A 13742-nucleotide genomic window follows, 5' to 3' on the forward strand; every position below is an offset into this window, starting at 1 on the left:
GTGAAGGATGAAGTGATTGAAATCACCGACGCCACGGCATCAATAAAGGACGAAGTTATCGACATCACCGACGCCGCACCATTCATAAAGGACGACGATATAGAAATCATCGACGCCACGACATCAATAAAGGATGAAGTTATCGAAATCACCGACGATGATGAAAGTGATGGAGACGGAGGAGACGAAGTGATGGAGACGGAGGAGACCAAGGAAGCAGTCTCTTCAACAATATTAAATTAAATAATGAAACAGCAACCGGACAGTGACGCTAGTGGCAACGATGGCGACAGTAAGTAAGCGTAGCGTATTTTGTGGACCTGTAGTTCCACCCTATTCCGACGAAGCCTTCACTACACTGTGCCTCCTGTTTGCGTTACGCCTCTTTAGAGCTCCATCTCGATGTGGATTCTACTACTCTTGTCTCTAACGGTCCTTGGCATGTGTGACTAGAACTATTTAAGCATATTACACTTCCTCGTGGAAACTCCTCACGTATCGCGTTGTAATCTGCTTAAAAGTTGCTTAGCAATCTTTTTCCGCATTAATCGCGCACATTCCTCATGAAGCAGAAACATTTGCCGCATGAAGCGAGCACATTTTCGCACGAAGCGGACACAGTTATCGAAATCAGTTATCGTGTATTGAATCGGATGCAGTAAAGATCCAGGAAGCAGAAAATAATATTAACTTGAATAACAAACAGTAAACGGCGAACGGAGCTAGTGGCACCGTTCGCGACAGTAAGTAAGCGTATCGTAGTTTGTGGACTTATAGTTCCCTATTCCGACGAAGTCTCCGAACTACACTGTGCTACTTGGTTCCATTAGACTCCTTCAGGGCTCCAGCCCAATCCGGGTTCTGCTCCGGTCTTTGACATGTGTGGCAAGAGCTATTTAACTGCATCTTGCATCTGAAACTCCTAACCGAACAAGTGGAAAGAAAATACGCTGATGAGACAATGTATCGCCGGTGTCACTAGAAGTTCAATTCCGGCTGTGACCGCTTCCTAGATTAACTGATCGTTGGCGTCCTGGCGGTCGGCCGCGCGAGTTCCAATGAAGTGAACGGAAATGACTTAAACAATGAAGTAGAATGTAATAAGAACAAACACGCGCGCGTGTACGTTGTAACGATTAACAATGAGGATGAAATATATTTTTTCTTCAACCATAAAGTTGGTGAGAACCACAGACCTTGTAGCGGTTGTAGCCGGAAGAAGATTTGTGGAGGGACAATGGAGAAACCGCTGCAACAGCACCGAGCTGTATTTGGAGGACGAAGGCGCTCGAACGCGAGCGATGGAGGGATGCCCTACATCGCAGGCCAGAATCGCTCCTAGGATACCGGATACAGTAAAGTAGTGAAACTTCTAAACACAGTAAATATCTTATCGCCCATTTATTCCTACTTCTGTTGCCATTGCAATTAGCCATATTTTATACTAGTTTGCATGGGAACAACGCAAGAGTAACAATCTATACAAATACTATATAACAACAAATTCACAATATAAAACATCCCATCGACTACACTTCTGTCGAGCAGATACTCTACTGGTAATAATGAAATAATGTTCCCTCCTCCAACTCATATATTTACGCTGTTGTATCGTTCGAAATTTGTACGATGATCGATTAGCATTAGATCGTGATGGTAGGTGTGCGGCGGCGACATGTGCTGCCCGCTGCTGCTCACGATGCTGCTCGTTAGCTTCTCCTCCTCTTTTGCCAAATAGCTATCAGCGATGTCTCGGTCAAGGCCCGTGTAGGTGAAGGTTTTCTCTAGATCCGAGTCCGACTTTCTTCTCGGTCGCTCCGCGTCCACACTGGTGCGCTCTTGGTTCATCCGCATCGTGGACCGCTTGCGATTGGTTCTGGCGATTTGCGCCTCCATGAGGGCACTCTCCGGATACGGTTGAGGGTGGGGTAATCCGTGTGGTAACAGGTTCGCGGGATACATCACTGTCGCGTTGCTAGCCATTGTCGACTGCATCCCTGGGTACATCGGAATCATTGACGGAAGCTGTAATCGTTACCAATTCGTCATTCAATAAAACGCACGGTGCGGTGCTACTTATTACCATTACCATACTTACGCCGTTGCCGGCTCCGGCAGGGACCAGAAGGAGGCGGTGCGAGTTTCCGCTACTGAAGTTGTCCTCAATGCGGTGTTTGCTGTCGCCACCGTACATCGAACCACAGCTTCGCTTTAGCATGGTCTGATACATCATATCCTTAATGCTTGGCTCCACGCGCAACGAGTTTATGTAGTCCTCCACCTTCTGCTGTGCCATAAACGCCTGCGAGTTACTGTGCATAACGTTATCGATCATCCGCCGCTTTGGTGCTGGTCTGTCGAAAATGGTGAAATACACCGAGAAACAAACGAAATCAATATAGCCAAAGTAAGTTAAAAGTAATTAGGAACAATACGATAATTTAATACGCCGCTGTTAGAGCAGTCGGTAACGCTCGTCGATGTCACGCAGCTGGCCTGGGTTTGAATCCCGGGATCGGTTGTTACGGCAGCCGCCCATGGTTTCGATTCCCGATACTGGCGTGACAGGGTGGTGTTGGCACCACGCAACCCCGCCCGTTGAAACGAACCGTTGCGAAGAGCGCCAGAGATATCAAGATTGTCTCTGGCGCAGGTTAAGACCACTCAGCGGTTGTCACCAAATAAAAAGAAGAAACCTTGCGCGGCATATTGAACATAACCTAAACCCTGTGCTTTTCTCATTCGGATTCGACCAGAACGAAAGCAACAAGGGCGGTTGCTTTGAGCAAGCAGTGTACGCTTACGGCGCGTTCCGGGAGAGAAAATCGACCGCTCCGACTTTATACAAAGTCGGGCCGGTTTTGAAACGACTTGGGAGAAAGTGGAGGAAAAAAGGGGCCGCCCGCTGTTGTGCGCGCACTCACCTGGAGCAGAGCTTGAGCGCCGAATAGTAGACGGAAAATACGCTGACGAGGAAGTGGATCGCCAGCGTCACTAGTAGCCCGGTTCCGGCTGTTACAGCTCCCCAGATTAACTGATCAGTTGGCCGGACGGACGGTCGGACGAGCAAGAAAAAAATGAATCAAAATGAAATCGGACATTAATGGACTGGAGCTACAAGTTGATAACAAATGTATGGTGTCTGGTGTGTGGATGCGTTGTAGAGGTGTATGTTCTCTCCCTACCTCATCCTGTTGCGCCATGTTGGCGTCCCGGACGGCACCGATGCCAGTGAGGGCGAGCCCGAGTGTGCTCGAGGCGACGCAAATCAGATTGACCGCCAGGAAGCCTGTCTTCGCCATCTTAATGTTCATCAATCCGAGCGATCCAGCGATACCGGCGATGGCCCCGCACCACAGGCCCGTACCGGCCATGGCTAGGGACGCGTTCCGCGCGATCACCATCCCGCCGAGCGCGGCCAACGTGACACTCAGCACCAGCTGTATCAGCCCGAGTCCGATCGTAGACGGAAGCTTGCTGCTGCTGCGACTGCCGTGCTTGACCGGTGCACCGCCATCCGTGGCGAATAGCAGGCTGCCTAGCGGCACGCTCCCTGCAGCCGGTGCGCCCTTGCCGGGCGCGTCATGCGCTGCGCAGGCTTCCTGGGCAGCGACCGGCCCCTGCTTGGCAGAGCCGGGCTTCGCTTCCGTCTTGCTTTTTTGGGCTGCGGCTTTTTTGTGTGCGCTTTGGCCGCTGGCCACTGGCGCTCCCGGGCTTCGTGGATCGCTTTGGTTTTGTTCGGGGTCGGATACGGCAGCGGCGGCGGCCACGACGTGTTTCGCGTCAGTTCCGCTACTATTGGTTCCTGCCACACTGTTATCCTTGCCAGCGGCGGCGGCAACGGCGGCGACGGCAGCGGTCTCAGGCGTGCTGTAAAAGTGGTCCGAGTCCAGGTACCCGTCGTGCTTGGATATGATCGATATCTGCGAGTCGGTGAGACTGTTCTTTACGTTGTTCGCGTTCGCGTTTTCGAAGGCGGCCCGCGTCGCTGACAGGAGCTCGTCGCGCCGCTCCTCGTCCATCGTGTCGGCCGCCTCGAGCCGGTCCATCAGCGACACGCTCGTGTGCATCTCGTCGATCTCCTTCCGTATCTCTCGCTCGAGCTGCTCCATGCTCCTTGCTCCAGTAGCTCCTGTAGAGGGCTTCCGGAAGGTGCTGGTCAGTCCCCGCGTGTGATTCGGCGCCAACGTAGGCGTTTACATCACTACCGTACACCGGAAATTGAGATGCTGGCTGCTGTTGGCGTTAGCGCTACAACGAAGAGAGTGGCGATTTTGGTGACTATTTCACAATTGTTGGCCCCTTGGCCAAGCTCGGTTTTCGCGACTCGGGCCAGAGCAGTAGCGACCACTAGGGCCCCCTCGGAGTAACGGAGCGTAGAAAATGAAAATAACTGGCAAGATGCTGCGTCACGGAGACAAGAGTCTGTTCGATGGCGAATTCTCCGGAATCGACAATCTGTTGCTCAGTAAATGAACGTGGTAACTTTTAAGAGTCCACTGCTGCTGCATAGTGCTACAATGCTGGCCAATAAAATAAGTAATGGTGTAAAGCTGATACAATTCGGACTGCACTCAAACCACTAATAAACCAATGATCACCAAACTGATACTGTACTTAAATACAGTAGTTTACGTCATTTGTTAGCTATGTTGGTAGTATTTATCTTAAAAGTTATAGGTGTGTTACCGCTTATTTTGGTAGCAGTTTGATATGGCTTGGTAAAAAAATAGATAATTCGTTGTGTACGCTGCAATTTCACCCGACTTCTTGAAAGGAATTGGTTCATTTGATCTTGCTGCAATCAATTTTCAATTGTGAATTTAAACAAATCGTTGTTTCCGGGTATAAAATCCAAAATGGGCACTAAGAAAAACCAATCCAACGACAGATCATCGCGTATCACTTTTGGCCAAAGGGGACCCGTTTGGCTCGTCCAGAACGATTTGCACAATAATATTAGGTGTATGCGTTGAAATTTATCGTTTACATATAGGGGGCGCTACTGTTGGATAGAAGGCACAAATGTCATCAAATAACTGTCAAATGTCAAGCTTAGGCATCTGTCAACAAATCTGCATCATCACATTTGTCAATTTTTCCATTGTGAGATTGTTATTAACACGAAACCATGTGCGAATTCGAGCCAACAAAGCGTCATTTGCGGGAAGTGTTGTTGTGTCACTTCCATCTGAAGAAAACTGCAGCCGAAGCATGCCGGTTGCTTCAGGAGGCTTATGGCGATGCTGTTATATGCGAAGCCACTTGTCGTAATTGGTTTCGGCGCTTCAAAAGTGGTGATTTTTGCACTGAGGACAAGGAGCACCCGGGACCAGCGAAGACGTTCGCAGATGAAGAGTTGGAAGCATTGCTGGAAGATGACCCGTGCCAAACACAACAACAGCTTGCAGATGCATGTGGAGTGGACCAAACAACAATTTCCAGACGTTTGAAAGCGTTGGGAATGGTCCAAAAGCTGGGAAACTGGCTGCCTTACGAGTTGAAGCCAAGGGATGTGGAACGCCGTTTGTGCATGAGTGAACAACTGCTACAACGACACACCCGCAAAGGTTTTTTGCATCGAGTAGTTACTGGCGATGAAAAGTGGGTTCATTATGATAATCCCAAGCGCAAAAAATCGTATGGATACCCGGGTCATGCGACAACATCGACGGCCAAGCGGAACTTCCATGGATCCAAGCTTCTGCTCTGCATTTGGTGGGACCAGCGTGGCGTAATTTATTATGAGCTGCTGAAGCCAAATGAAACAATTACCGGAGACCGCTACCGACTCCAACTAATGCGTTTGAACCGATCATTGAAGGAGAAACGGCCAGAATATGGCCAAAGGCATAACACGATCATTCTGCAGCACGACAATGCTCGGCCGCATGTCGCGCAACCAGTAAAGACATACCTTGAAACGCTGAAATGGGAGGTCCTACCCCACCCGCCGTATTCCCCGGATCTGGCTCCTTCGGATTACCATCTTTTCAGGTCAATGGCACATGCATTAGCTGAGGAACGCTTCACTTCGTATGAAGATTGTAAAAATTGGATTGATCAGTGGATCGCCTTAAAAGATAAGGCATTCTTCCGCGATGGAATTCGACAATTGCCAGAAAGATGGCAAAAAGTAGTGGCTAGCGACGGACACTACTTCGATTGACTAGTTTGTTAAGAGTTTTGAACAATAAACGATTCAATTTGGTAAAAAAACGATAAATTTCTATGCATACTCCTAATAAATAACATTATTAGCCCGAAACCTGTCCATAGGCGGTTGCAAGAAGCTAATCTACCAGGGCGAATTGCAACAAAAGTGCCACTATTGAGCAAAAAAAAATTTGCAGATGAGGAACCAGTTTGTTGCTCAATATCGTTCTTGGGAAGGTCTTTGAAGGTTACGAAAAATTGGCAAAACATTTTATGGAGCGACGAAACCAAAATAAATTTGTTTGGTTCGCACTTTCAGGCTGGAATGTTCGACGACCTGCTGACAAATAGCTCCATTCCAGGTTTACAAAAAAAAACTGTAAAACATGAAGGTGGAAGTATCATGATTTGGGGATATTTTTCATGCTATGGTATAGGTGCCCATTTCAGAATAAAGAGCACCTTGAATGCTCTCGAGTATAAATTAATCATGAACAACGTTATGCTACCTTACGCAGAAGAAAACATGCCACTGAGATGGGTATTTCAACAAAAAATCGATCCCAAGCATACCTCGAAGCTTATGAAATCATGGTTGAAAACTTGTGGAATACCTTGAAGCAAAAGTTAGCTGGGCAAAATTTTTCAAACAAAGATGAATTGTGCCAAAAAGTGCAGCAGGAATATGGTATTCCATTCCAGTAAAACGTTGTCAGGATTTGGTCGATTCGCTGCCAAGAAAAGTGCATAAAGTGGTCCAAATCACGGGGTACTTACTAATAAAATATTGACCTTTGATACTAGCAAAAGTGTAAACCGTGTAAATTCATTGAAATTTACACAGATTTACATATTTTATTGGCCAGGTACTTATAACTGCTTTCTATTGTAATAAGCAAATTCCTAGAATTTTTCACTTCGTTTAGATCAGTGGTCTCAAACTCATATTAGCATGTGGGCCGCAGTGGACAGTAACAGCAACGCACCATATAGAGAAAAGGTTTTTTCATTAAATTTTACGCACTTTGATTTGGTTTGGATTTGAAATAAGTCGTATCGGTCACTTCTGTGCCGGCAGCTGAACCGACAAGAACATTTTCTTGTGATTTATTGCTGACGATCCTGACTGGTATAACGTAATTATATACTCCGCGGACGTGATTGAGGGCCGCACAAAACAATGTCGCGGACCGCATGCGCCCTGCCGGCCGCGTGTTTGAGACCACTGGTTTAGATTATCTTTATCTTATTTTTAGTACTACTATCTTGTGCTATCATTGTAATACCAGTGAATGCAATAGGGTTTAACAAACGATCGAATAATGCAGCTTATGTATTTTTACCTATTTTATTGGCCAGCAGTGTATAACCGCTTAAGGTTCTATCACTATTAAGACTTTATGATGTCGAATTAAAATATTTTGTATTTCTTGCTACAATATATTGGTTTGGCTAAAAAGAAATCCATTATTTTCTCGGTAGATGGCTTTAGTGATCGATATCTCGTGAAGTATCGATCGTACAGTTTCTAGTTTGGTCTCGTTTTAAAGCTGATACTTAACATTAAAAAAATGCTTTCACTGTTTATTATTTGTTCTATTTGTTTATGAGTTACATGGTGTTAACAATGGAGGTCAACGAGGAGAAAATGGCCGCTGAAATTGTGCATGGTGTTTGTGGTGCCGATACTCTAACAGCTAGTAATGTGCAATTCTGGTTTCGTTGACCCACTTCAGTTATTTTTTTATGTTAAAGATGTACCTCGCACAGCCTTCGAAAAAGTCGATAAAATCACAGAAATAATCAAAGTTGATCAACATGTTAGTAGTCAGAGCGTCGGCCAGGAGATAAAGATTAACCATCAAACAGTTGTAAGCCATTTGCGCAAAGCTGGATTTAGAAAGAAGCACGATGTTTGGGCGCTACCCTATTTACAACAAAAAACATGATGGCTCGAATTTCCATCTGCGCAATTTTGGCCAAACGGAATGAAATCGTACCATTTCTTAAACGGATGGATACTGGGGATGAGAAATACATTGGGGTATCCCCCAGTGTTCACACGACAATACTGTTTGAAAATTATCATGCAATAGCGTGGTGAAGCATCTTACACGGCCAGGATTTACGGTCAGTAAGGTTCTACTGGATATATGGAAGGAATCTTTCACAAAGTATTTTCAATTTAATAAAGGAATAAATTTTCCAAGAAAATGGTGCATATTTGACGCACATCGGACCATTGGAAAACTGATAAATATAGTTTTGAATTTCACCCAAAAATTATGGATTTCTTTTTAGCCAACCTAATATATGACAATGGATTGGGCATTCGGAACCGGATGCCTATATGGGACACTGAGATAATGAAGGTTCCGTGTGTAGCCGCAGCTTCGATCGTCCTGAGCCGCAAGATAAGAGAAGCTCGAGACAACTTCGGTCACCTACAACGCAGCTTGCTCAATCCTTTTGTTTCCTTATGTTACGTTATGTCCTTACAGAAACATGTTTGGGTTTACTGCTCCTTCACTCATAATCACGTGCATTGCGTGCATTGTCAGATCATCGTCTGTTCTTATTCGCTTCGGAAATGTGTCAAATTTATTTCACTATTTCGATCGTTGACATTGCTTTTATCAGGCGAAGGTCTTTTCTGAGGCCGGTCACTGACATGCACAGCATGCGTTTTTAAACCGTTAAAGCTAAGCGCCCAAAAGCGCCCACCTAATTCCTCTCTCCTCCGACTCCGACGAATCTCCGACCGGAAGGCGCGGTGCGCGACGGATTGCGCAACGGCATCTTATTATCGATAAACGTTTTCGATTTGGAAGCTTTCATCTGTGGCAATCTGTGCTTGTGTGTGTGCGAATGTGAATATATGGGCACTTCCGCATTCGCGTATTGATTTCTCCACGGGGGGCTCCATGGCCTCTCGGCGATCGGCGATCGAAGGAAAGTTTGGAAAGTTTGGAGGTTTTCTTTAACTGACTGACGATTGGTTTTTTTCTTTCTTTTTCCAATCGCATTTCTCCGCATTTTGTGGTTGTGGTGGCTGACGGTCGAACGGACGGGGCAAGGCAGGGGGCGGACGATAAAATGGGATCCAAGCCCCCTTCATCCGCGCGTTCACGCTTGCCCATTTCCGCTGATGATGATGGAGCCCTCAGCTTACTCCCCCTTTTTCTTTTTTCTTTTCCTTTGGGAAACAAACCAAAAACTGGCCAACAAATCCAATCTTGAGCGTCTCGCGCTTGAAGCCATGCCAATCAGCCAGTTGGTCCGTTAGCCGACCAGCCTGTTAGGACCCTCCTCGAGGACCTGTGGAGGCGCCGAACGAAGGTTCCGGGTCGTTGGATTTTAAGTGGCGTACGCTACCGAGAGGTATTGGCTTGGGTTGGTTCTTCGGCGAAATTGGCGAAGCTGCAAACTTGGACGCCAACCGTTTGCGTTTAAACCGGGCGGACGGCGCTAGTCACCACGGATCATCAGAATCCAAAAGGGAATTCTAGATGGTTCTATATCGACGTTACACTGCGTCCTTCCCTTTGCTGCCACGCGATGGTACCGCGCATTGCGCACCAGTAGGCGGGCTCATTGCGACAATCCTTACGCTCCATCAACCAACATGGGCGGCAGCGGCGCAACCCTTGGTTTGTCGCTCAAGTCGGCCGACAAGTTGCGTTCGGGCGCCAGGAAACGTGCGCCTGCGTGCGTCTTTGTTTTGCTCGTGTTTCTTTACACCCCTCTCACTCCCAATATCCACCCCCCCCCCTTTCACACCTACCATACACAGGGACACGCGGCCCCGGCTTGCGAATCGATTCTTGTCGACGGTCGGGCACGCGGGCAGAAAGTTCCGCAGCTCTTTTAGTCCGGAGAATCCGACGGCTGTCAGTGTGGGTGGGCGGTTCGGGCCCGAAAATCGACCAGCGATTGGGCAGTGATTCGAATCGGGGTTGCACCGGGTGAAGCAAACTCGGGCGGACTAAGGGCCAATTCAGGGCCGACGCCGACGAAAGCTGTCGGATGATGACGAAAGAATCGCCGTGGCGTGGCGACTGCCGGTGGGTGGGAATTTCGAGCCCATTTGGCACCTTCTTTCGGGCTTCCCACTGCTCGGGCCCACAGCGGCGCGTGATGGGTGTCGAAACATCTTGCGACCCGCTGGCTGGCTGGCTGGGGCCACGCATCACGCGACACACACGAGGTTTGCTTGCGCCACTCTCATTAGGCGCTTGCGTAACGACGGCGATACGACATCGATAGCAGTGCGCCGGAACGCGCCGGGACCGACACGGGTCCATGATCCTCGAGACAGAGAGAGAGAGAGAGAGAGAGCACAGAGGTTAACGACCAACGGCGACACGACGGTCGCTCGCTCGGCCTCTCCTGCTTAGACAACCAAACTTCATAACCTCCTGACCACCAACTGCGTATCTGGAAATCTGGCGAGACCCTCGGTTTTGTGTTGTTCCGTACTGGAATGAAGGTAGCTTCCTAATGCCTTCCCTATAAGTCCTGATTGAAGAAAAATTATTGCAATATGTTTTCATCTGTTGATCCCAACTCGGGAAACGTCCCGTGGAATGCGTGAAAAAGGTGATAATCGCTTGGTGGAACGTCCGGACTATAATGGTGGTTGCATTAAACCCTTCCCTCAACCAAGCTCCCGGAATTTGTGGCTATTGAGTGGGAACTACAGATGTGTGTGGCATTGTGTTGCTCTGATGGAACCCAACACCTCTTCTGTTGGCCCATTTGTTCAAACGGTCCCACGATTGTTGACAGCCGTTGAGATTTGAATTAAATGTTTGTCCCTACGGAAGCAACTCATAATAAACGATTCCTCAACATGTGTTCACTCATCGAGTTTCTTACATGTGTTCACCCATCGAGCTGAATCCTGCTCCTGAGCGATGCTATGCCGACCACTTTGATAATTTTTGCGATTTTATAGACATTCTCGACGAAGGGTCTGCCTGCGAGTGCGAGCTTCACCTATCCTGCGTAACACTCGATGGCTCTAACAACATAATGGAGGAGATTCACACTAGACGACGACATCGCCAGTGTCCGTCGATTGCGCAGCCTCGAGCCCGCTGAGGCTGCCCAGGTTCAACTCCTGGGTAGTTGGAAGATCGCGAAAGCGAAAGCCCCCCGGCAAGCTACTTGCCTCCCAACCAACCAACTGGAGTGGAAAACAAAAAGGTCGGAAAAGCGCCATCACGGGTCCAGTCCACAGTGGCATTGGGGGAAATTGGGCGCGCGCGCGCGAGAGAGAGATTGGGTGGCCAGGGCCACGCCAACAACAGGAAGCAAACACAGAGACGAGAAAACACAATCAAGCACAACAAACCGAAATAAAAAAAGTGAAACGAGATGAACCATCGCCGCCGTCGCCGCCGCCGCCACCTTCACGAACTGCTCCGGAGGGAAATTTCTCCCCGGAGGCGCACGCCCGTGGAAGGACGGTAACGGTGGAGGGGGGGGGGGGGGGGGGCGGCGTTGGGGTAGCCTGTTAATGATTATTGGGAGAGTTTGATTTGAGCACCTACAACGCACACACGTACGCACGCACAATGTTTTGGATTTTAAACTACCGTTGACTGTACCGTTTAATTTGAGTTGACTTTTAAAACGTCAAACTTCATTCTGGAAGTTCTCAGTATTTAGTAGACAAGCTTTTACATTTACCAAACTGGGACGCTAAATGCTTGCAAAAAATGGGGAAATGTGTAGTAATGGCTTTTCCACAGCGGTAAAGAATTGTTGTTGCGTATTACATACAGCTTACAGCGACAGCCACAATTTTTGTGCCCCTGATCTTCGGTATTCAAACAGATCTAGAGGGGATCATCCTATACAAAGGATGCTCCAACCTGGTGTGTTTGTGCGAGCGGGGCAAAAGTAAAAGCCACAAAAGGCGGAAGTAGCGAAAGTGGCCGTGTACTCGTCATCTCCGGCGTCGCCGTCGTCATAGGGAAATGCCGGGTGGTCCTCGAGACGCCTCACCTGCCGGGGGTGGGGTGGCAATGTTTTCACGTCTATGAGATCACCATAGTCAACAGGTCGCACTGAATCGCACGCACCACTGCTCCGCTTGGCACGACTGCCCCGGGGGAAACCTGTTCTTGTGGACCCCGGCCCGGCACGTCACTTCACACTTCGCAGTCTTGCACTTGGCACTGGAATCAAGAACTCAAATTCGACATGATTGAAGTTGCTGACTTGGGGACGACGGTTGCTTGTTGATGGTGCGCCACTGCTCACCTTCACTGTGGGCTCTTTCACGAGCTGCTTCACGGCCGCACGGCACGGCACCGTCAACACACCGAGAGTCAGGAACGCCAGGAATGCGCGAGTGTCAGGTGTCGCCACAGGTTGAGTGGTCGAGCCTTCGGAAACAACCACGCGGGCACCACGCGTTAAACGGTTGCGAATAACACGCGCGGCCCACCACGGCCTCCCAACACAGAGAGAGAGAGAGAGAGAGAGAGAGAGAGAGAGAGAGAGAGAGAGAAAGAGAGAGACAGTAAGAGACCGCGAGAGTGACGGGTGGAGAACAGGGGCAGGGAGATAGCTGCGCGTGGTGACGACCGTCTGCCTCGAGGAGCGGCTGGCCGTAAACTAACTTCTCGAGCTGCCCGAAAACTTGGCGGCGAGAAACTGTGAGGTTTCTCCGTGCGGGACCGCGCACGCGGGGTCGGGGTGTCCCATGGCCACCACCACCACCAGCAGCACCAGCAGCAGCAGCACCAGCAGCATCACCGCAATTCCACCGACCGCACTATGGGACCGCGTGTCCGTTCGTTTGACGCGCGTCCGCCGGTAGTAGTAGTAGTAGTATTAGGTGTATGACTTAATTCTTGCGGTTTTTATTCGACATTTGTGATCTAACTACAACAACAAAACGTATGACCTACCTTAATGCAAGTATTGTCCGTCGTTAGCTACTACTTTCTCCCATCTTTCAGGCAATGAACGGGTTTCGTTAATCTTAAAAGCTCAAAGTACACCACACCTTTCATATCCCACAGCATCACGATCGCGCAGTTAATATTTCGCTTTGGTTATGACCTGGACCCGGTTCACCGGGCTGTATCCACGGCTTTTTGCGTTTCTTGGATTTTTGTAATAACTCCCCTTTTCATCACCAGTGACGATGCGGTACAAGAACCCCATTCTTTTCTGCAGTGCAAACAGAAATTTCCCAGAAAGGTTTTCCTTCTTTTAATGTCAATTTTTTTCAATTCTTGTGGAACCCACAGGACATTTTTCTAAGTATTCCCACCGTTATCAGGCGATGGAAAACGGTCGTGTGGTCAACTCCTAACATTTCCGCAAGTTCTTTTTGCATCTGACATGCATTCCGATCGAGCAATGCTACCAATTCCTCATCATCAACCTTTTTTTACTGATCAGGTCGCTGTTGGTCTTGCAAGCTAAAATCACCCATTTTTTAAACGTGCAAACCACATCCGACACATTCTGTTAGTAAGAGCAAGAGCACCATAAACTTCCATTAAAATTTAATGACATTCGGTAGCAGTTTTCTTCATATTGAAATGATAAAAAAAATCCTCCGC

General features: G+C 48.4%; 2 protein-coding genes across 2 annotated transcripts in view; one reads left to right on the plus strand and one right to left on the minus strand.

Moving 5' to 3' along the window:
- Window positions 1-243, plus strand: part of LOC131213499 (protein phosphatase 1H) — a 3064-nt gene extending 2821 nt beyond the window's left edge. The window contains exon 3 of the mRNA XM_058207547.1: window positions 7-243. Within this exon, the coding sequence (XP_058063530.1) occupies window positions 7-243 (237 nt within the window). The remainder of the gene's footprint in view (window positions 1-6) is intronic.
- A 1159-nt stretch (window positions 244-1402) lies between these two features.
- Window positions 1403-4112, minus strand: LOC131213558 (uncharacterized). Its single transcript, XM_058207623.1, has 4 exons — window positions 3186-4112; window positions 2925-3034; window positions 2099-2354; window positions 1403-2025 (listed from the first exon to the last, which is right to left on the minus strand). The coding sequence occupies exons 1-4, from the start codon at window positions 4110-4112 to the stop codon at window positions 1591-1593; spliced, it is 1728 nt and encodes a 575-aa protein (XP_058063606.1). The 3' UTR covers window positions 1403-1590.
- Between the last annotated feature and the right edge of the window lie 9630 nt (window positions 4113-13742).

Source organism: Anopheles bellator, chromosome X, assembly GCF_943735745.2.
Source record: "Anopheles bellator chromosome X, idAnoBellAS_SP24_06.2, whole genome shotgun sequence".
Lineage (NCBI taxonomy): Eukaryota > Metazoa > Arthropoda > Insecta > Diptera > Culicidae > Anopheles > Anopheles bellator.